Source organism: Oncorhynchus keta, chromosome 25 (genome assembly GCF_023373465.1).
Source record: "Oncorhynchus keta strain PuntledgeMale-10-30-2019 chromosome 25, Oket_V2, whole genome shotgun sequence".
NCBI lineage: Eukaryota > Metazoa > Chordata > Actinopteri > Salmoniformes > Salmonidae > Oncorhynchus > Oncorhynchus keta.
In genome coordinates, this window is record NC_068445.1 from 20,395,230 (window position 1) to 20,419,642 (window position 24,413).

General features: G+C 46.0%; 1 protein-coding gene across 2 annotated transcripts in view; it reads left to right on the forward strand.

Moving 5' to 3' along the window:
* The first annotated feature begins 6,166 nt into the window (after positions 1-6,166).
* The window catches only part of LOC118358383 (transcription factor COE2), a 51,707-nt gene continuing 33,460 nt past the window's right edge, over positions 6,167-24,413 (forward strand). The window contains exons 1-6 of one of the 2 annotated variants that reach the window (XM_052478842.1): positions 6,167-6,792; positions 11,168-11,324; positions 13,101-13,164; positions 14,279-14,334; positions 14,451-14,524; positions 15,946-16,014. In XM_052478842.1, coding sequence (XP_052334802.1) covers positions 6,659-6,792; positions 11,168-11,324; positions 13,101-13,164; positions 14,279-14,334; positions 14,451-14,524; positions 15,946-16,014 — 554 coding nt within the window. In that variant the 5' untranslated portion in view covers positions 6,167-6,658. The remainder of the gene's footprint in view (positions 6,793-11,167; positions 11,325-13,100; positions 13,165-14,278; positions 14,335-14,450; positions 14,525-15,945; positions 16,015-24,413) is intronic. The other variant, XM_052478843.1, reaches the window with a different exon arrangement.

Below are 24,413 nucleotides of genomic sequence, written 5' to 3' on the forward strand. Positions count from 1 at the left end.
ATAGCAAGGAGGTACTTGCTATAAACTAGTATGACTAATAGTGTATGTTGCAGCGTTGACAACATTTCTAACCTTGCTCTCTCTCACTCATGGCCGCAAGGGCCAAGTGGTTTCTGTGGCATCGGCACAAAATCTGCCTTTGCCATGCGGCTGGGCGACAACTTCCCCCGAACCATGCTACCCCATCTAATTCCGTGAGGTCATGGACAGAACAAAGTTTGAGTTTCATTGCACCATATACCAGAATGTTGGCAACACGGAACTGCTGAAAAAACGTCCAGATGGTGCTGCACTCCTTCACCACCCAGCAGAATGGCTACATCACGACCACAGGAGGCACACTGCTGCAGCTCAAAAAGGGGGGTGAGATCTGCCTGTCAGCTAACTATGGTGGCAACGGCATGACCTCTGACAGCTTCTCTCAGGGCACCTGATCTTCACTGTCTGGAGCCCATCCTGACCTGGACACTGATCCCAAAACACAACCACTCTGACACACAGGTTAGAACTAAGCTAAGGTTCTGTATTTTAAAAGGGAGATATTTTATTTTTCTTTCAAAAGACTCTTTTAACTAATGATAATCTTTATCACATCTACAATGAAAAGAGAGGTCAATTGACTGTTTTGTTATATTTGCACTGAAGTTTGTTATGCTTGCACATGAGTGGGAGAGTCATTGCATGCCACATTTGTCTCTCTTCCTCTTTCCTCTATCTTTCACGTTTTTTCACCAAACCAGCACCAATGTCTAAACAGTTTATATGTGTGTTGACCCAATCCCTCTACCCCCCCAAACCCAATTATTGTTGTTAGATTAAACTAATCTTACCACATCAGGGAAATGCCATGTGATCACTTTTTGATTGTTAATTGCATTATTTCTTCTAATTATTGGTATGTGTTTTCCTTCTTATGAACTTTAAGGCTAATTAAATTATATAGTTTAGGTCTTGCACATAAAACACATAGGAACAAAATCTAACTTAATATAGGCTAATTATGAGTTTTTGGGTGATGGTGAAATTATGACAAATAAGAACAAACTCAAAACTATGCTCAGGGAGCCTACCTACTGCATTGGGTCGGGCAAACCATTGAATTCTAAAGCTAAAGACTTAATATTTATGTAGTAAACTTCAGATGTAAATTATTATAAAGAAAATACTTTAAAAATAGATGTTGTATTTTCACATATACCGGATAGATGCAGTGAAATGTATTGTTTTACAAGGTCAGCCATAGTAATACGGTGCCCCAGAAGCAAATTAGGTTTAAGTGCCTTGCTCAGGGGCACAGCAACACATTTTTTCAACTTTTCGGATTGGCCCTTCAAATCTGTTTTTGATAAACAATTATATTCTGACTTTTTCATCTTTCGAAAAAATGAATACAAATAAATACAACAATAAAATAACACATGCACATACTCTGTGCTTTCTGTCACCTCAAGTCAAGACTTGCCCTCACATTTTTGGAGTAGCGAGACACAGCACAGCATGCACTTCACGCTCAACCAAAAGGGGGCGTGAAGGCTCCACCTCTGCTCGCGCACTTTTCCTCATGTGGAAGATGAGTATAGGGCTTTTCACAAAATACGAACATTTTCATGACAAAAATTAATAAACGATCATATCATCATACCAATCCCTATGATTCAAATGCACGTTATACTTTTATTAAACATTTTTTTGTTTTTGCTCATTGAGCTACAGATTTCACTTATGGGGCACGGTTGAGTGCAATAGGCCTAAAAATGTGCAAAAAATTAACCAACTTCTTACCCTTGGATGCCCAGATATTTGCCTATAGGCAATAGTGTGTGGGTTATCGCACATGTAATTAATAATCTATATACACTGACTGTACAAAACATTAGGAACACCTTCATAAATTTGAATTGCACCCCCATTTGCCCTCACAACAGCCTCAATTCATCGGGGTATGGACTCTACAACGTGTCAAAATCGTTTGACAGGAATGCTTGCCCATGTTGACTCCAATGCTTTCCACAGTCATGTTAATAAGTTGGCTGCATGTCCTTTGGGTGGTGGACCATTCTTGATACACAAGGGAAACTGTTGAGAGTGAAAACCCCAGCATACTTGCAGTTCTTGACACACTCAAACCGGTGAGCCTTGCACCTATTACCATACCAAGTTCAAAAGCACTTTTGTCTTGCCCTTTCATAATCCATGTCTCAATTGTCTCAAGTCTTAAAAACCCATCTTTTTTCCTGTCTCCTCCCCTTCATCTACACTGATTGACATCAATAAGGGGTCATAGCTTTCAACTGGATTCATCTGGTCAGTCTGTCATGGATAGAGTAGGTGTTCCTAATGTTTTGTACAATCAGTCTACGTAAGAGTCAAGAATGTGCAAAAAAAACTTTTTGTGCATAGGGAAAAATTGGAACAAAAATATTGTCTATATACATAAAACTACTATGGACAGGCTATAAGCTACATGGAAAACAGACAACTTTAACATTTTGTCAACTTTAACAGGCCTATTAATGTTATAACCAATCATTATTAAAGCAAACTAACATTTTTCGTAAACATTTTCATTAACAAAAACGTTTTATTACTGAAGATAATGATTTAGAAAAACAATAGGCCTACAATAATACAGGCAGAGTATAACAGAAGATGTGGTTTGACTGCGCACCATTTTAATTGTTGTTGTATATTTTCCCCGGGGACTGACCTTACTTAAATAAGTAAACAAATAAATGACCTCAATATATAGGCTAGCATCGATACAGACGTGGTGGGCCGCATTATCCCATTGTTCTCACCGGAGTGGAATGAGCGGACGGGAACCAGCTGCTGCGTCCCGGGCCATCCCCCACACGCCCCTGTGACCTCCTAGGACTTGAGTGCCATCCACAGAGAGTGGCGCTGGTAGGCTACTCCCGTGGGAGCGAGGGAATGCTTGTAGAGGGAGAGTGGCACACCGTACTCGATTGTTCGCTCTAGCAGTCACTGATTCCTCGTTCCACCCCCCATAAACACGCGCGGATGACAGTCTCCGTGGCTTACATTGATTAGAAAGTCGTTTGTCTAGCTCAAGGTGGTTTGAATATTTTTGCTAAAATATCACAGCCAACCAATTATTTTTTCTTTCGATGTGGCTACATGGCTAGATCTACCCATCTGTGAAGCATTTTTGTAAGGCAACCCAGCATTTTTTAGAGTGCACTAACGTTACAATTACTGCTAGGCTAGTTCGCTGTCATTTAGAACTGACAAAAATTGTGTTGGCATGAGTCCTGTTTGTCTAGCTACCCTCTCCGTGCACAATGCTCCTTGACTTGTGAATGGAAGAGCAAACACACCAACACCTAGGAAGTTCTGAGTCATTCAAGGCTTCTGAGGAGTCTACTGTTTTAGGCCAACAGTCCTTCTCCATTAGTCCTCAAGTCAAGAAGGTCTCTCTCATGCCAGTAGATGACTCCTTTCACTGGAGAGGAAATGGGTAGCCCACATAAAGCAGGTGGGCTATAGTTCACAATAAGTAGACCTAGACAGAATGACAAAATACTTGTAAAAGCAAGTGCGGTTATTTTAGTGATGGTGCTATGTCATCTCGGTGTAGGCATACGGCTGTTTTTTTGTAAAGTAGTGTGGAGGAATTCCCAAGATGTGTATTACTTCCTTCAGCATCTGTAGTTATTTAATGGTTTCTGGTTAAGCAGAGCTGTCAATCAAACAAGTCGGGATGCGGGTAGAAGAGTGTGGAACGAACACGGGAGGGGGCGGAGATTCAGTGGCAAGGATTCCGCAAGACTGTTCTTGTAATTGGGGGAACATCTGACTCTGTTGCGCGCTGGCAGATGGTCGGTTGAGGCGGGATCGAAGGAGGGAGATTTACGTTCATTGTTCAGGCGCTGGAGCTCAGTCCAGAGACAATAGCCTCCGCAAGGAGCAAGGGATGTAAAAACTTTTCTTTTCAGATTCAGAAAGATGGATAAAGAAAGCAACGGAAATTAATTTTAAAAATCTGGAAATTAAAACGCATAAAAACCTTTGCCAGCTCATCGAGCACATCTGTCAGGCCTATAGAAACATGTAGTTTGTCAGCAATTGTAATGTAAATCATGCAAATAACCTCAGTAAAAGGCACCATACACACCTGGCCGGTGTTTATTGCAGACAGACTACAAACGTAACGGTTTTTCTGCACAGGTTCTTCAGTGACATGACATCCACATGGGGAACTGATGAGGTCTAACTTTCCAACTGCAGAATATTTTTGATAATAAGGTTGAACGTATTTACTTAAACACCGGTTCACATCATATTTATATCAGCATGATATCTGATTCCTCTATTATGGAACATTTTGGAATGTACACAAAATAAATATTGATTATCTATTTCGAATGATAGCCTTTCCAATGTACACATAAAACCACATTATTTTTCATGGATGTCTTGTCATTGCATTCCAACCATGTTGCCTCAGACTCACAGCACTGCCTTGGATGAGCAGCACAAACGTATGCAGCGAAGAGTAATAGACCAACCAGACTACAATTGTTTAGCATGATGCCACTGATATCCTTAGTCGAATCACAGCTTTCAATCACTGCGCATTGTTCGTGTCAGACAGAGCGCGAGAGCGTGGCTGGTTGAATAGGCAACGCGCCTGCCGGGTGCGCTCTTGTGTTTAGTGATGACTCGACTGAAAACGCCAAATAAAATGTTCAGGATGGTTACTTTAGACTTTTAATCCAGTTATCTGATTAAAATACAATTAGTAATAGAATGCCTAACGCAAGAAATATAACTGAAACTTTTGCCAAATTTTGAATAGCAAACTAAATAGACCAAAAGTTTTGTTGGAAATGCAATATGTGTAAAGAATAATATTATATTGGACATTTTTTAAGTAGCCTAGACTTAAATGCTCAAAGTGTAGGCTTAGTTGTCTTTTTGCTGGACTTTCATATTTAAAATTGACCTTTTTCAAAGGGAATGTACAATATAGCAGCGAAGATGAATAGACCAACCAGACGACAATTGTTTGTGCACAACACTGATATCCTTAGTCGAATCACAGCTTTCAATCACTGCGCATTGTTCAGGGAGAGCAGACAGAGCGCGAGAGCGTGGCTGGTTGAATAGGCAACGCGCCTGCCGGGTGCGCTCTTGTGTTTAGAGATGACTCGACTGAAAACGCAAAATAAGATGTTCAGGATGGTTACTTTAGACTTTTAATCCAGTTATCTGATTAAAATACAATTAGCAATAGAATGCCTAACGCAAGAAATATAACTGAAACTTGAGCCAAATTTTGAATAGCAAACTAAATTGGCCAATAGTTTTGCTGGAAATGCATATGTAAACAATAATATTACATTTTAAATGTTTTAAGTAGCCTAGACTTAAATACTAAAGAAACGTTCGAAAAATGTGCTACAACGTGTTAGTTGTCTTTTTTCAGAACTTTCATATTTCAAAATAACCTTTTTCATTTTGTTATTTATGTTATTTCATTCGTTTTGCATGAATTTGCTGACTTAACTTATTTATTTTCTCACATGGTAATTGCGTGCATGCAACACTGACAAATCGTCAATAAATCGAAAAATAAGTAATAAATATATTAGGTGATTCTTATCAATGGCTGAATTAGTTAGTCACTGCAGTAAATAACCTAGTCCCAATATGAACGACTAATGTGTTCACTGAAATGATCAATTTTTGATTTCAACATTGAAGAATAATTTTTTGAAACACAAAATCAAGCAATGAATATAATGTAGCCTGATAGTTCGATAGTCAACAAATAATACAACTCCATTGTATGAATTCATAATTGAACCAAATTGATAAAAGTAATACATAAAAAAAACTATATTTAGAGACATTTCATATTCTTATTTGTATAATCAATTAGCCTAAACAGCTGAATAGTTGTTTATATTATCCCACTTTCACCTGCAATCCGAAGCAGTCTTTGGTAAGACTTCACTAGAGAAAAGTTTGATGAAACATGAGAGCTATAGGCTAGCTGGATGCTAAAATTGGTATAAGTCCAACTAACTGAGGCATTTTACACCAATGAGAGCATCAATTTCAACAATCGGTCCCCCATAAGGCAGTGTAGCCCCTCCTCCAGACCCTATCCCGGCAGAGGAAGTCATTCATGCTCCGGGACAGTGAAACGTTATTGCCAGCCTTTCGGCCTATAGATTCAAAGAGCAAAAGGTCTCTGTCTACTCTGTTTGAGAAAGATTCTTTCACCTGTGACTTTAGGACTTTCGTGTGGAAGTGTGTGCATGCATATATGTGGTGTGCATATCTACGGTGTGCATGAGCTTGTCGAGGAGTGCTTGCGTGTCCACCAAACAGGTGATCCTTGTTTATGTTCGAACCGACGTTGAACGTTACCGATCCCCTGCTCTTGGACAATGATTGCAGTCCAACAGAAGATACATCATCTATTGCCTGTTTTCCTTCATGAGCACGTTTGAAGACAAGCAGTATTATTTACTTTGGGCAGCTAAGCCTCAGTCATCTTCCAAGTGTTCGATAGCACAGTATCCTGGAACTGACCTTCCAGTTCTAGTTTCCCAAAGTCATATTGCTCTCTCGTTTACTCTGAATTTCTCAAAGGAAATAAAAGAACAGCATTTGGTTTGTGTTTTAAATGTACGGGATCCAGGAGCATCTCATAAGAGACGTCAGCGGATTAAAAGAAAGAACTCTGGGAGAGGAGATGGATCCGGTCCGGTCCTGGGTGCGTAATGTCGGTGTTGTCGATGCTAACGTAGCGGCGCAAAGGTACAGTATACCTTCATGTTCTCAAGTACTTTGTGGTATTTTGACGAAATTAACGAGTCAATCTGTCTTATTGGCAACACAACATAAAACACTATTACGGACCTATAAGAAGTGAATTAGACCTCTATAAGCATGCACGAGGAGTCGATGTAGGCTGTTATGCCGGTAGTTTGTCTCACTTCAATATCCAAAAGCATATTATGCTAGGGAAATAATTAATACAAGTAAATGACAAATAACCTATGTGCACAGATCACCATAACATAGCCCATAAGTGACCGGTGGTGCCAAGCGGTCAAATATAACGTATTTTTGTTGATTATGCTCATGCCTCTTGTTTGATACTCATTGACCTCAAACTTCTCCAGACTTGGGATGAAACGAAAAAGCAACAGGTCGTCTTTGGGAGTTAATGGCCGGCGGTAAAGAATGACAAATGTAGAAAAATAGATATCGAGCGTCCCTGGCTTTGTGTGAGAGTGCGGCTTGTCCCGGGGTACGCGCTGTCAATAGCTAGGGGTGTCACGAGCATGAAAGGGATAGGGATAAAACAAAACAATTAAACAAAAACGCATTCTGTCACGAAAGCGAGCGCCCGGAATAATGTTATTTTAGTGAGGATCACACCTCTTGGCTATTGATTTGTATGAAGTGCATGAAACGCTTTTAACAGTTCGAGTCTGTAAATGTATCCATGTTGAATTATTCACTAATTATTTTATATCTCCATCCAGTTCTCTGATCACCATAGTTTAGGCCTATATCCAATAAGCTAATTACGATGTAAGTTGATAATAATAATAACCCAATAATAATAACAATCCAATTATATTGGTGTGTCTACTGAAATATTAATCCGTAGACAAATGCGTATTTATGTTGTCATCCCTTTCCCCAAAAGAAAGAGGTTGGAGAAAAATCTAAATGTATTTTGATCTATTAGGCCACCATTATATTATGCATTGAACATTTTTGCTCAGTGCTTTTCTTACTGGTTTAAAAGTAACTTTGTGAATTCTTAATGTTAAAATACTCCAGTACATATACAGTATGGTGTGATAGCCTTGGTATAAATTAGCCTTAAAATACTCCAGTACATTTACAGGCTATTATGATAGCCTTGGTATAAATTTGCCTATGTTTATATTATTCAAAGGAGAACATGCAAAACAGTAAGCATGCAGACAAGGTAGTCTAACATTAATGTCAAAGGTGTATTTGCCAAAATAAACAGATGTTTGGTGCTAGGACAAACTTGTAACAAATCTCTGTTATTTGGTGTGTTCGGTTAAGGTTATGACTGACGTTGCAAATGTGCGTTAACAGTCTTTTCATATTTTAGATTTATTTTTTTGCAAACGAAACACGTCTCGAGTCATTTGTTGATTGAAGGCCTTTATCACATCATGAGTATTTACTTTCATAATAGGCTACTCACTAGATATGGTAATCTGATAGTTATTTGGCATGTGCATTTCTAGCTGTTGTACAGCTATAACTACGTAACACAGTTCAGACGTGTTCTATCAGTGTTTATTTGGTGGGAGCCCGTTTGAAATCGGTTAAATGGACGGTGGTACAGGCCCGCGCTTGAGTATTGAGTTGGCCTATAGGCTAGGATCCACCTATCAACCTAACCTATTATTCTCATCCTGTAGGAAAATTATAATTTGCGTATTCTGCTAGATCTACATTATGCATGCAAAAAAAAATTATGCAGCGCACAATTATCCAATCAAAGCAAATGTTAATTTGTCAGACTTTTAGTCCTTGAACTTTTCAAAGGTCAAGAGGATGAAGGTCAGCATGAATTCCAAAATAACTTTCACAGTATAAAAAAAACAACGTTTTTATCTGAAAGAAAGAAAACCTTTAAGGTTTGGAACTTTATATTGTTCAGCGTCAACAAAAACCAGCCTTGGTGTCATCTAGTGTAAGAGGCGAAGCATCAATAAACAACCAGTGTTAATTAAGCTGCAGGCATCCACGTTTGGGGCAAGTCAAACTTTGACCCACCCATTAATGATAAAAACACACTGAGAGGAGAGTTAGGATATTTTTTGACTTCCTTTCATTCCACCATCGATCATCTGTGATTTCCTAGATAGGTCATAAATAGAAAGTTACAGTCATTGAACCCAATGTTTTAAAACGTTTTGAAAGGCGTTGAATTGTTGCTAACAAATAATCTACATTTAAGATCGGGAAAATTAAGCATCAACCAAGAATACAGTTAGACTACAGTAATAGGCTATTTATTTATTTTAATATGAATTAAGCATATTAATCATGTAGGCTCAAATTCCTTTTACGTTTTTTCCACAGTGTTTGTTCAGTGAGTATTTTTCAAAACGAATTTCCTCTATATTGCCATTTCTGACCAATTCCTGTTGCAATAGTTGTTGAATCTAGAAATGAAAAAACATAAAGATCAGGAAACATAGGAAAGACGTTCCTTTCAATAGTAGTTATAATCACTACAGACTTCTTTTCCTTTCAATAGTAGTTATAATCACTACAGACTTCTTTTCCTTTCAATAGTAGTTATAATCACTACAGACTTCTTTTCCTTTCAATAGTAGTTATAATCACTACAGACTTCTTTTCCTTTCAATAGTAGTTATAATCACTACAGACTTCTTTTCCTTTCAATAGTAGTTATAATCACCACAGACTTCTTTTCCTTTCAATAGTAGTTATAATCACTACAGACTTCTTTTCCTTTCAATAGTAGTTATAATCACTACAGACTTCTTTTCCTTTCAATAGTAGTTATAATCACTACAGACTTCTTTTCCTTTCAATAGTAGTTATAATCACCACAGACTTCTTTTCCTTTCAATAGTAGTTATAATCACAACAGACTTCTTTTCCTTTCAATAGTAGTTATAATCACCACAGACTTCTTTTCCTTTCAATAGTAGTTATAATCACTACAGACTTCTTTTCCTTTCAATAGTAGTTATAATCACCACAGACTTCTTTTCAATAGTAGTTATAATCACCACAGACTTTCAATAGTAGTTATAATCACTACAGACTTCTTTTCCTTTCAATAGTAGTTATAATCACCACAGACTTCTTTTCCTTTCAATAGTAGTTATAATCACTACAGACTTCTTTTCCTTTCAATAGTAGTTATAATCACCACAGACTTCTTTTCCTTTCAATAGTAGTTATAATCACTACAGACTTCTTTTCCTTTCAATAGTAGTTATAATCACCACAGACTTCTTTTCCTTTCAATAGTAGTTATAATCACCACAGACTTCTTTTCCTTTCAATAGTAGTTATAATCACTACAGACTTCTTTTCCTTTCAATAGTAGTTATAATCACTACAGACTTCTTTTCCTTTCAATAGTAGTTATAATCACCACAGACTTCTTTTCCTTTCAATAGTAGTTATAATCACTACAGACTTCTTTTCCTTTCAATAGTAGTTATAATCACCACAGACTTCTTTTCCTTTCAATAGTAGTTATAATCACTACAGACTTCTTTTCCTTTCAATAGTAGTTATAATCACTACAGACTTCTTTTCCTTTCAATAGTAGTTATAATCACCACAGACTTCTTTTCCTTTCAATAGTAGTTATAATCACTACAGACTTCTTTTCCTTTCAATAGTAGTTATAATCACTACAGAGACTTCTTTTCCTTTCAATAGTAGTTATAATCACTACAGACTTCTTTTCCTTTCAATAGTAGTTATAATCACTACAGACTTCTTTTCCTTTCAATAGTAGTTATAATCACTACAGACTTCTTTTCCTTTCAATAGTAGTTATAATCACTACAGACTTCTTTTCCTTTCAATAGTAGTTATAATCACTACAGACTTCTTTTCCTTTCAATAGTAGTTATAATCACCACAGACTTCTTTTCCTTTCAATAGTAGTTATAATCACCACAGACTTCTTTTCCTTTCAATAGTAGTTATAATCACCACAGACTTCTTTTCCTTTCAATAGTAGTTATAATCACCACAGACTTCTTTTCCTTTCAATAGTAGTTATAATCACTACAGACTTCTTTTCCTTTCAATAGTAGTTATAATCACTACAGACTTCTTTTCCTTTCAATAGTAGTTATAATCACTACAGACTTCTTTTCCTTTCAATAGTAGTTATAATCACTACAGACTTCTTTTCCTTTCATCATTTACTTTTCTCTGCAAATAAATGTATTGTTCATTAGACCTGTATTAGCTCAAAGTCTAAACTCAATCACCCTATAATTATTATGTTGTAGCCTATACAGTTGTCCTTAATAAACAGTGATTGCAGCTGTAAGAGTTTTTGTTATGTGTGCCTGAGGATTGTGATGTAATGTGAAGGGATTTCACTCTCCTAATTTCCCTCTCCTCTCTACAGTGGTGTAGCTCTCTCCAGGGCCCACTTTGAGAAGCAGCCCCCCTCTAACCTGCGCAAGTCCAACTTCTTCCACTTCGTCCTGGCACTCTATGACAGACACGGACAGCCTGTAGAGGTGGAGAGGACTTCCTTCGTGGACTTTGTGGAGCACGACAAGGTGTGTGTGTTTGTTTGTTTTAGTTTGTTGAGTGTGTGAGTATATTTGAGAATAATATGTATTTCTCTTTATTATGCATGTCCGCTTTGGCTATTGTTTACCAGAAATACTTTTTTAAAAAGTTGGTAGCTATTACAGCAGTACTATCTAGCAAAGCTTTAAGCTGATCACATTTATACAACCCGTAGCAGGACATTTCTGTGCAGCCAGTAGTCTACATCCAGGCGTTTAACTTGACCTTCCACATCCCCTATAAAGCTGAGCATAATGAACAGCTGACAGCTCAATGTAACACAAGCCTCACTCCCAATAAGCTGAGCTGATGATGAGCGATTGAAAAAGAATACCTAATGACTAATTAGCAGCCTTCCTCATTAGTGGGACATCACTACTTTTAAAAATGCAAATGACGCTTGCCTCTGTTAAGTTATACCATGTACACATCATCAAAGTCTCTTTTCCTCCCACCCCCATGTACTAAATACTGCTGAGGGGAAGAAGTAAATTCCTCAGGTCAGACATGGGGCCAAAAAAAGGAGAGGAAGAGGTGCAGAGTGGCACTCAGATCAAGAGAGAGAGAGAGAGAGTTTAGAGAGAACCAGAGAGACAGGGCAGGGGAAGGGTACACTGCCCATGGTGGGAGCCTTGTGCCCAGTGTTGATGGATGGTTTTGCCTTGTGGTTAAACTTGAGCTGGGAGTGTGGGGCTTGTGGGCCAAACTGGTAACAGCTCTTCCCTCAGAGAGAGAAGAGGGCACTGTCCTGTCAACAGAAGTTAAAACACTGTTTTGTTTTACTGAGAGTGTGAGAGGGAGGGAGACATGGAGGGAGGGTGACAGGGAGAAAGGGAGGGAGTGAGGGCACCACTCTGGGCATCAGTGCTAATGCTAGGGCTGAGGGCTGTCAGTGTTTCTCCTAACGCCACACACACAGCCAGGGCGAGGCAGAGTGATATGACGGCTGCAGAGGAGTTCATTTTCTGCATGGTTAACCTGGCATCTGGTTTTGTTTTGTTGTTATTCAGAGGTGGAACGGTGATAAGGGGAAATAAATGTTCCTCTGTGTATATGAACACAACATTATATTCCAGTCTCTACTGTATCTCCACTGTCGATTTCTTTCTTTCTCACTTTTACTCATCTCTTTTAATCTGTCCATTGTTTTCCTTCTTCTCTTATCTCTCTTACTTTCTCCTCATCTCTGTATTCCTCTTTCTGCTCAGAGATGCTCCCTGGGTTATTGGACCAAAGAGCATTCCTTTGAGACCAGTTAGGGATAGACTGGGAAAGGGAGAGAAAGAGAGGGATAAAATGAAAGAGAGTGGTGTAGAGCAAGGGGGAAGAAGGGATGGAGGAAGTTTCTCCTTCAAGGTCGACTGCACTGAAAGAGTTTCCACTCATTGAAGCACACACGCACACAGGCACAGACACTCAAAGACATGCAGACCTATACATATGCACACAGGAGCTTGTGTGTGGACTTTAACTGTTGCATACATGATCCTTTGTACACTGTTGTATGTGATCATAAGGATCCCATGGCTTTAGGATTTCACATCAGACATGTGGCAGTTCAACTTCTAAAAAGAGGAGCTAACTCAAGGTTAAGGGCCTTGTTCTGGAGCCCAGTGTAGGGTCCCGTCTACAGGGTAGGGATCCCTCTGATCCCACACCAGTCCCAGGGATGAAGCGAGCTTAACTGTGCTTAACTGTAACCCCACCGCGCTATAACTGCATGACTGCATTGTGTGTTCGTCTGTTTGTCATCTCATTCCAAGGAGCAGACGGGAGAAAAAACCAACAACGGCACGCACTACAAGCTGCAGCTCCTCTACAGCAATGGTGAGTACACCAGACCTCCAAACCACCCTGGAGTCACATGAGGAGCAGTCAGTGTGAGAACCTGGCCATTCAGGAGTTGATATGGTCTGTGTGGTTTCATGTCTCTTGATTCTTTGTCCCGGAGACATTTTAGTGTTTGACCACTTTAGAGTGGGAGGAGAAACAGGTTGTCCTGAGCCAGACCACTGACCAAACACCATTATGCATCTCAATGGTCTGGCCATGGAATGGACATGATATGGACATTTGTTCCAAATATAAGAGGAAAATCCCACATTCCCCCAACCCCCCACTCCCAGTACTCTTCTACCTACCTCTTCCTCTGCCTCTCATCCGACCTCACCCCTCTTCTAAATATCTATCCATTCATCCAATCACTGAGTTATTTAAGCCCCAGATTTAGTTGTGTGTGAAGCTGCTCCAGGCCCCATAAACAGGGAAACGAGGTACATGGTGCCCCCCATGGTGTTACAACATCAGATAAGGGATGTGCACAGAAATTTGGGTTCCCATGAGCCTCCACTGCCCCTACTCTGCCATCCCTGTGGCACCCATGGGAGAGGAGATGAAAGACATGTAGCAGAAAGACCCCGACCATACACACTCATATACATGCACACACACACACGCCTGGCTCTGCACCCTCCCTTTCCCCCCACTTCCCTCTAGTGATATCAAAGCACCCCCGATTGAGACTTTGATGAGGGGAACCCGTTTTAAAAGCAATACTCTGCATAGTAGGCTCCATAAAACAAAACCTTGGATAACATGCTGCTCTTCAGAGGCAATTCATTACATCAACGTTGTTTCTCTGTCCTGTGTGATTCTCAGCAGCCTACAAGGAAGTAAAACCAGTGTGTTTGAAGCGCCCAGAGACTAAAGGTTCAGGTGCTTTCTAAAAGTATGCTGGGAGGTACTCTGTGTCAGATCCCAGAGCTCCTAAAGCCCTCAATTGATCCTGATCTGAACTGTATGGATGACCCAGGAAATGGCCATTATGGGAGTCAAATCAATGTCCAGTCTAAAACACTCATATCCCATGCCTTCAGGATTAGGTTGTCTTTGTGAGGTTAGATTAGATTCCTCTAATGACTGTGTTTATGTCTGTGTGCAGGGGTTCGTACAGAACAGGATCTTTATGCACGACTTATTGACTCCGTCACTAAACAGGTAAGGAACCCTGTTTTCCCTGACTTGATTTAGCCTGCTGTGCAGCTCATGCTTACAGCTTGATTGATTGCACATGAAATCAAATGCCCCCATCACCCATGCTCCCTCTCTCTCAGCCCATATCATATGAGGGACAGAACAAGAATCCTGAAATGTGCCGGGTTTTGCTCACTCACGAGGTTATGTGCAGGTGAGTCATATACGCATGTGCACGCACACACACACACACACACACACACACAATGTGGTATGCCATTTGGAAATAAGACTGGGTCTGAAATGAAAGTATAGCCAGTCAGTCATCAGGCTTGTTACAGTGTGAGCCCCCTGCTGCTCTCCGTGTCCCACGCCAGCTCCTGTTTCTCTCTGGAGCCTCCCTCACAGATAAACAGGGGGAGGTATGGGGCCACTCTACCTTCAACCTCCACTGAAACATGTTAAGGGAATAATCAGCCCCCTAACCCCCCACCCCCATCACCACCTCAGACCCTTATGTTATGCATGGACAATGATCTACATAGGAACAATGTTGAGACATAAGGATTAGAGTAGCTTCTCACAGTTCTGAATGATTTAGTTTCTAACAATGTGCATGGAAACTAATGCATATGTAAAAAGAATAAGAAAGTGTGTCAGGAATTAGGTGGAAGAAGAGAGCTGCCGTTATGGTGCTTTTGGAAGGCGGGGCTTCTTCACCATGCATGCAGTGTTTTTGGAGGTATGGAGCAGTGGAGGCTGTTGAGGGGAGGATGGCTCATAATAATGGCTGGAATGGAGTAAATGGAATGACATGTATTTGATACCATTCCAGTTATTCCACTCCAGCCATTACCATGAGCCCATCTTCCCCAATTAAGGTTCCACCAACCTACTGTGGTAAGCAGGTAGGAAGAGAAGGACACAGTGAGAGAGAGGTAGTGTTGGTGTAGTGGGGCAGTGGCCCAGGGTTTGAGGGCAGGAGGGGGAATGAGAGGGGGGTTGGGTAGGGGGAGAGGGGCTAAGACTGAGTGGGCTTTGCCATTGTGTAGCCAGCAGATGCCCGAATGTAACTCACAGCTGGCTAATAACAGAGCCAGGGAGGCAGAGGGCAAGCGTCACAGCTGGGGAGTGAGGCCGCCTGACAGGGGGGCGGAGGGAGGGTGGAAGGGGGCAGGGCAGGGCCAAGCTGGGACACGAGAGGGGTGAGGTGAGGTATAGGGGTGGCAGATGGTTAGGGGAGGGGGCACTTTTGTTATGCTGCGGAGGGGACTTGTAGGGGGGGCAGGCTCCACAGACAGGACTGCTGACGAATTGTAGGATGCTGTGTGGGTGTGTTGATGTGTTTGTCTGTGTGATGGGGTGGGGGTTCTCTTTGATTTTGAAATCCATGTGACAGATTGCCAGGCTGGCTTTTCACTTTTGAATGGTCTCTCCCTGTTTGTATGATACCTTTTCTTCCCCTTTCTTTTATTTTCACCTCCTCTCCTTTGGCACTTTTAGTTTCCCTGGATCTGTGCAGTCTGCAGTGCAGTCTGGGACAGTGGTCGGGCCAGAGGAAAGATTAGTCCGGTCATGCTGGTTTGTTTCACTCACTGTGTTGTTGTGTTTTCTGTTTGTTATTTTGGAACACAGTCGCTGTTGTGAGAAGAAAAGCTGTGGAAACCGCAACGAGACGCCCTCTGACCCGGTCATCATTGACAGGTAACGGCACCTGTCACTCACTCACACTAACCAGACAATGTCAAACAGCCCAACTGAGCCTATGTTCTACTGTCTCCCCCTCAACTGTCCCTCTCATGCCTTTAAGATGTCCATTGTCCAGACATGCTCAGATGCAGAAATACTCACACAAACATTCATTTTGATAGAGAGAGAGAGAGAGAGAGAGAGAGAGAGAGAGAGAGAGAGAGAGAGAGAGAGAGAGAGAGAGAGAGAGAGAGAGAGAGAGAGAGAGAGAGAGAGAGGCAGAGACCCATGTGGTTCCTGTGATGAGACCTCACAAATCAGCCGTTTCTTTTATGGCCAGTAAAAACAGAGGAGAGGGAGGGTTAGTGAGGGCAATGGGAGAGGAGGAGGGGGCAGGGGTAGGGTGTGGATGTGTAGGGGTGGTGGCAAGGTGCATACATGTCTGCATATTAAATGTGTGGGTGAGTAGGTGCAGTCCGTGTGTGTGTGTGTGTATATATATTTAAGAGCTTTCCTCTAGGTCTGTTGCTGTGCCAGATCCCTGTAACAGAGCGTACCTACCCTATGAGTGTTTATGGCACTGAGGCATGCGTCTGTGATAATTAGTGTCTCTGCAGTATACCTGTCGGTGCTAATGTAAGCATCTGTGTTTGTTAGTGACTGTGCTCACATACTGTATATGTCTGTCTGTCTGTCTGTCTGTCTGTCTGTCTGTCTGTCTGTCTGTCTGTCTGTCTGTCTGTCTGTCTGTCTGTCTATTTGATTGTCTCCTTTGCTCTGGTTGGTCAGCACACAGGACACTGTGGCGTCCCCTTACACTTAGTCCACACTGTCCTACTAAAAATACCTCCTCTGTACACAGTCCTAACTCCTGCCAAATATATGAATACAAAAATATTCCTATCAGAATCATGAAGAGTTAGGGTCTATCGTGCAATGTGAAGGTTATGTATTGTCTGTAGATTCCCTACCTGACAGTCAGTTATCAGGCTTTAGGGAGACGGAGCATTACCTTAATGGACAAGTGTGAGGGTTTCCAGGTCCCAGAGATTTTGGAAGTCACACCGTATCTGCTTGATATCAGCTGCTGTGATAAATGCTCATAAGCAGACCTGTACAATGGTTTTTCTGTGACATCATATCTTCAAACTTCATCGCCCCTTCCTTCCCCTCCCTCTCTCCATTCCTCCAAAAATACATCCCAAAATGTCAAGAATTTTTCTCCCACTTTCCCTCCCTCTTCTGTCTTTGTCTCTCCCCATCACCCCCCCTCCCCCTCTCTCCTCCTCTGTCCGAGCTGGCCGGCAGTTGACAGTGTGTCTCAGAGGATCTCTGCTGAAGATAGTTTTCATATAACGGAAAATTGGTCTGTTGTCTTTTGAATTTTCCCAGAATCCCTAGTAGCAGCTGTTTTGCTCATTTGGCACATTACTTTCCCAACGACCCCCGTCCTCTTCCTCCATCTTCCATGGCAAAACCACTCCAAAGATTATTTATAAGTAGCGCAGGGGGCTTGTGAATTGGAGGATCTATGTCAGTGTGTGGGCCTGTGCAGGCTGATGGTGGTACTGTGAGGATGGATTTAAATGGGATCGTTGACCTACTGTACCCTCTAATCACACTGGGCCCATCCAGGTCTGATAGGGGGGTTATTCCCTCTTGACAGGCCCATGGATCCCTCTCCTTGGGGACCAGCCTATTAGCAGTTATGTCATTTGGGATAAGCTGGTGGAATTTGTTGCAGCGTTCCACTGTGTCCTTGTAGAGATCTCAACTTTATTTATTGTGGATTTTTGTGTGTGTGCATGTGTGCATGTGATAAATAGCAAGAGAGAGCGAGAGAATGTGTCTGTGTCTGAATAAGCCCATATGTATATTGTTTGTGTATGTGTACATGGATGTGCACAGATGTTTATTTATTTTGGAAAGAAATGTATAATGATAAATGTGCAATTGTGTATGTGTCAGTGACCCTTTCCCTTAGTCACTGCTTGGGGCCTAAATGATTCATGTGTGTATGTGGAGGGGGGGTGGGTGGGTGAGGGTGGCTGTTTCTGAGGCTGCAGTAATCAGCCTCCTGCTCCCAGCCCCAACACCTGTTCTCCAATTAATATGCAGCGTGCTGGGGCCCACCCGCTCCTACTGCCGCTCCTACTGCCGCTCCTACTGCATCTCCATCTCTCTCTCTCTCTCTCTCTCCCTCTCTCTCTCTCTCTCTCTCTCTCTCTCTCTCTCACTCTCTTACTCTTTCTCTCTATGGTCCCCCTCTCTCTTGGTTTCTCAGGCTCATACCAGTGTTTCTACCCTACTCATTCATTCTTTATCTCTCTTTCTTTCACTTTCTCTCTGCCCTTGTCTTTCTCTCTCTCCCTTGTGTTCTCTCATCCATCTCTTTTCCCTCCTCTTAGCCCATCTTATTTTGTGATAATTAGGCAGTGTCATTAAGATACCTACCCAACCACAAGGGAGTTTGCAATTCCCCAAACGGCCCAAACCCCCTCTTTTTCTAATCTCCTTTCCATATTGTTTCGGTCCCCCCCCAAATCCCCTCCTCTCTCTCCTGCTGCTCCACTCTGTCCTTCTCCCTAATCCTGATTTGAGTGAAAGGGGAGTGAGTAGATCACAGCTGATCCATAGGGAGGGGTGGTGGGGCCAGGGGGCTTGTAGGGGGTTAGTCAGGAGGGGGAGATTACTCTTAAAGACGCCCTTGTGTCGGGCTCTTATTCAGAGTAAAACACTGATCATGTCATATTGCTTGCAGCGTCTACTGGTCGTGTTATTGTTCAATCTGTCACTCACTCACTGACATTCATACTTTTGCAAATTGAAGGGAACCTCTGTTTCAAAGATGTCAATGGTCTTTGACTGATTGATTGATTGATTGATTGACTGATTGATTGATTCCTCTGTCTTGCCCATTTCAAATCTTAATGGATTACATCCACACATGTGCCCTGTTGTTGACTGAATCTCAGGTGACTGAAGGATCTGTTTCAAATATATTTTCTTTTACAGTATGGCTACATCCCTCCATACTCCGATATTCTGTTTTTACAAGCCTTGCTTTTGCATTGTCTGGCTTTGATATTTTCAGAGCTTGTCTAACTTGAGAATACTAGAACATACAGTATCCCTGTCTGTCTCTCCCTACATTTAGTTAAGGAGTTCTCCCTCTACCCTCTGCTCAGAGACAGACAGGTCCTTTATCGGTGGCATTACTGTCAGATGACCCCTGACCTTTAGAAAGCGCTAGCCTCTGTATTTCTAGAGGAGCATGCTTTACAACAGAGACAGGCAGAGAGTCAGTATTGGTGCAGGTGTTTGTAGGAATGGGAAGTGTGGGTTGGTTAGTGGGAGCAGTCAGGATTGGAGTGTACAAGTGTGGTTTTATATTTGGCTAGGAGGTTGGAATCAATAGATGGTCATAAGGAAATCATGGAGGATCCATCGTAAGGCAGGAGAGAAGAGTGGAGGAGAGGAGAGTTGGGGAGAGGGGAGGCAGGGGAGGAGAGGAGAGGGGAGGCAGGGGAGAAGAGTGGAAGAGAGGGGGGGCAGGGGAGGAGAGGAGGAGAAGAGAGGAGAGGGGAGGCAGGGGAGAAGAGTGGAGGAGAGGAAGGCAGGGGAGAAGAGTGGGGAGGCAGGGGAGAAGAGTGGGGGAGGCAGGGGAGAAGAGGAGATGAGGAGAGGAGAGGCAGGGAGAAGAGTGGAGGAGAGGGGAGGCAGGGGAGAAGAGGAGACGAGGAGAGGGGAGGCAGGGGAGAAGAGTGAAGGTGAGGGGAGGCAGGGGATAAGAGTGTGGGAGGCAGGGGATAAGAGTGGAGGAGAGGGGAGGCAGGGTATAAGAGTGGAGGAGAGGGGAGGCAGGAGAGAAGAGGAGGCGAGGAGAGGGGAGGGAGGGGGGAAGAGAGAAGGAGAGGGGAGGCAGGGGAGAAGAGTGGAGGAGAGCGGAGCCAGGGGGATAAGAGTGGGGAGGCAGGGGAGAGAAGAGTGGAGGAGAGGGGAGGCAGGGGAGAAGAGTGGGGGAGGCAGGGGAGAAGAGTGGAGGAGAGGGGAGGCAGGGGAGAAGAGTGGGGGAGGCAGGGGAGAAGAGTGGAGGAGAGTGGAGGATAGCGGAGGCAGGGGATAAGAGTGGAGGAGAGGGGAGGCAGGGGATAAGAGTGGAGGAGAGGGGAGGCAGGGGAGAAGAGGAAAGGAGGAGAGGGGAGGCAGGGGAGACGAGGAGAGGGGAGGCAGGGGAGAAGAGTGAAGGAGAGGGGAGGCAGGGGATAAGAGTGTGGGAGGCAGGGGATAAGAGTGGAGGAGAGGGGAGGCAGGGTATAAGAGTGGAGGAGAGGGGAGGCAGGAGAGAAGAGGAGACGCGGAGAGGGGAGGCAGGGGAGAAGAGTGGAGGAGAGCGGAGGCAGGGGATAAGAGTGGGGGAGGCAGGGGAGAAGAGTGGAGGAGAGGGGAGGCAGGGGAGAAGAGTGGGGGAGGCAGGGGAGAAGAGTGGAGGAGAGGGGAGGCAGGGGAGAAGAGTGGGGGAGGCAGGGGAGAAGAGTGGAGGATAGCGGAGGCAGGGGATAAGAGTGGAGGAGAGGGGAGGCAGGGGATAAGAGTGGAGGAGAGGGGAGGCAGGGGAGAAGAGGAAAGGAGGAGAGGGGAGGTAGGGGAGAAGAGGAGAGGAGGAGAGGGGAGGCAGGGGAGAAGAGTGAAGGAGAGGGGAGGCAGGGGATAAGAGTGGGGGAGAGTGGAGGAGAGCGGAGGCAGGGGATAAGAGTGGAGGAGAGGGGAGGCAGGGGATAAGAGTGGAGGAGAGGGGAGGCAGGGGAGAAGAGGAGAGGAGGAGAGGGGGAGGCAGGGGAGAAGAGGAGAGGAGGAGAGGGGAGGCAGGGGATAAGAGTGGAGGAGAGGAGAGTTGGGGAGAGGGGAGGCAGGGGAGGAGAGGAGAGGGGAGGCAGGGGAGAAGAGTGGAAGAGAGGGGGCAGGGGAGGAGAGGAGGAGAAGAGAGGAGAGGGGAGGCAGGGGAGAAGAGTGGAGGAGAGGGAAGGCAGGGGAGAAGAGTGGGGAGGCAGGGGAGAAGAGTGGGGAGGCAGGGGAGAAGAGGAGATGAGGAGAGGAGAGGCAGGGGAGAAGAGTGGAGGAGAGGGGAGGCAGGGGAGAAGAGGAGACGAGGAGAGGGGAGGCAGGGAGAAGAGTGAAGGTGAGGGGAGGCAGGGGATAAGAGTGTGGGAGGCAGGGGATAAGAGTGGAGGAGAGGGGAGGCAGGGTATAAGAGTGGAGGAGAGGGGAGGCAGGAGAGAAGAGGAGACGAGGAGAGGGGAGGCAGGGGAGAAGAGAGAAGGAGAGGGGAGGCAGGGGAGAAGAGTGGAGGAGAGCGGAGCCAGGGGATAAGAGTGGGGGAGGCAGGGGAGAAGAGTGGAGGAGAGGGGAGGCAGGGGAGAAGAGTAGGGGAGGCAGGGGAGAAGAGTGGAGGAGAGGGAGGCAGGGGAGAAGAGTGGGGGAGGCAGGGAGAAGAGTGGAGGAGAGTGGAGGAGAGTGGAGGATAGCGGAGGCAGGGGATAGGAGTGGAGGAGAGGGGAGGCAGGGGATAAGAGTGGAGGAGAGGGGAGGCAGGGGAGAAGAGGAAAGGAGGAGAGGGGAGGCAGGGGAGACGAGGAGAGGGGAGGCAGGGGAGAAGAGTGAAGGAGAGGGGAGGCAGGGGATAAGAGTGTGGGAGGCAGGGGATAAGAGTGGAGGAGAGGGGAGGCAGGGTATAAGAGTGGAGGAGAGGGGAGGCAGGAGAGAAGAGGAGAGGGGAGGCAGGGGAGAAGAGAGAAGGAGAGGGGAGGCAGGGGAGAAGAGTGGAGGAGAGCGGAGGCAGGGGATAAGAGTGGGGGAGGCAGGGAGAAGAGTGGAGGAGAGGGGGAGGCAGGGGAGAAGAGTGGGGAGGCAGGGGAGAAGAGTGGAGGAGAGGGGAGGCAGGGGAGAAGAGTGGGGGAGGTAGGGGAGAAGAGTGGAGGATAGCGGAGGCAGGGGATAAGAGTGGAGGAGAGGGGAGGCAGGGGATAAGAGTGGAGGAGAGGGGAGGCAGGGGAGAAGAGGAAAGGAGGAGAGGGGAGGCAGGGGAGAAGAGGAGAGGAGGAGAGGGGAGGCAGGGGAGAAGAGTGAAGGAGAGGGGAGGCAGGGGATAAGAGTGGGGGAGAGTGGAGGAGAGCGGAGGCAGGGGATAAGAGTGGAGGAGAGGGGAGGCAGGGGATAAGAGTGGAGGAGAGGGGAGGCAGGGGAGAAGAGGAGAGGAGGAGAGGGGAGGCAGGGGAGAAGAGGAGAGGAGGAGAGGGGAGGCAGGGGATAAGAGTGGAGGATAGCGGAGGCAGGGGATAAGAGTGGAGGAGAGGGGAGGCAGGGGAGAAGAGGAGAGGAGGAGAGGGGAGGCAGGGGAGAAGAGGAGAGGAGGAGAGGGCAGGCAGGGTATAAGAGTGGAGGAGAGCGGAGGCAGGGGATAAGATTGGGGGAGGCAGGGGAGAAGAGTGGAGGATAGCGGAGGCAGGGGATAAGAGTGGAGGAGAGGGGAGGCAGGGATAAGAGTGGAGAGAGAGGGGGAGGCAGGGGAGAAGAGTGAAGGAGAGGGGAGGCAGGGGATAAGAGTGGGGGAGAGTGGAGGAGAGCGGAGGCAGGGGATAAGAGTGGAGGAGAGGGGAGGCAGGGGATAAGAGTGGAGGAGAGGGAGGCAGGGGGAGAAGAGGAGAGGAGGAGAGGGGAGGCAGGGGAGAAGAGGAGAGGAGGAGAGGGGAGGCAGGGGATAAGAGTGGAGGATAGCGGAGGCAGGGATAAGAGTGGAGGAGAGGGGAGGCAGGGGAGAAGAGGAGAGGAGGAGAGGGGAGGCAGGGGAGAAGAGGAGAGGAGGAGAGGGGAGGCAGGGGATAAGAGTGGAGGAGAGCGAAGGCAGGGGATAAGAGTGGAGGAGAGGGGAGGCAGGGGAGAAGAGGAGAGGAGGAGAGGGGAGGCAGGGGAGAAGAGGAGAGGAGGAGAGGGGAGGCAGGGGATAAGAGTGGAGGATAGCGGAGGCAGGGGATAAGAGTGGAGGAGAGGGGAGGCAGGGGAGAAGAGGAGAGGAGGAGAGGGGAGGCAGGGGAGAAGAGGAGAGGAGGAGAGGGGAGGCAGGGGATAAGAGTGGAGGAGAGCGGAGGCAGGGATAAGAGTGGGGGAGGCAGGGGAGAAGAGTGGAGGAGAGTGGAGGATAGCGGAGGCAGGGGATAAGAGTGGAGGAGAGGGGAGGCAGGGGAGAAGAGTGGAGGAGGCAGGGGAGAAGAGTGGAGGAGAGTGGAGGATAGCGGAGGCAGGGGATACGAGTGGGGGAGGCAGGGGAGAAGAGTGGAGGAGAGTGGAGGATAGCGGAGGCAGGGGATAAGAGTGGGGAGGCAGGGAGAAGAGTGGAGGAGAGTGGAGGATAGCGGAGGCAGGGGATAAGAGTGGAGGAGAGGGGAGGCAGGGGAGAAGAGGAGAGGAGGAGAGGGGAGGCAGGGGAGAAGAGGAGAGGAGGAGAGGGGAGGCAGGGGAGAAGAGGAGAGGAGGGTGGGGAGGCAGGGGAGAAGAGGAGAGGAGGTGAGGGGAGAAGAGTGAAGGAGAGGGGAGGCAGGGGATAAGAGTGGGGGAGGCAGGGGAGAAGAGTGGAGGAGAGGGGAGGCAGGGGAGAAGAGTGGAGGAGAGCAGAGGATAGCGGAGGCAGGGTATAAGAGTGGAGGAGAGGGGAGGCAGGAGAGAAGAGGAGACGAGGAGAGGGGAGGCAGGGGAGAAGAGAGAAGGAGAGGGGAGGCAGGGGAGAAGAGTGGAGGAGAGGGGAGGCAGGGGAGAAGAGTGGGGGAGGCAGGGGAGAAGAGTGGAGGAGAGGGGAGGCAGGGGAGAAGAGAGGAGGAGAGGGGAGGCAGGGGAGAAGAGTGGGGAGGCAGGGGAGAAGAGTGGAGGAGAGTGGAGGATAGCGGAGGCAGGGGATAAGAGTGGAGGAGAGGGGAGGCAGGGGATAAGAGTGGAGGAAAGGGGAGGCAGGGGAGAAGAGAAAAGGAGGAGAGGGGAGGCAGGGGAGAAGAGGAGAGGAGGAGGAGAGGGAGGCAGGGGAGAAGAGTGGGGGGAGAGGGGAGGCAGGGTATAAGAGTGGAGGAGAGGGGAGGCAGGAGAGAAGAGGAGACGAGGAGAGGGGAGGCAGGGGAGAAGAGAGAAGGAGAGGGGAGGCAGGGGAGAAGAGTGGAGGAGAGCGGAGGCAGGGGATAAGAGTGGGGGAGGCAGGGGAGAAGAGTGGAGGAGAGGGGAGGCAGGGGAGAAGAGTGGGGGAGGCAGGGGAGAAGAGTGGAGGAGAGGGGAGGCAGGGGAGAAGAGTGGGGAGGCAGGGGAGAAGAGTGGAGGAGAGTGGAGGATAGCGGAGGCAGGGGATAAGAGTGGAGGAGAGGGGAGGCAGGGGATAA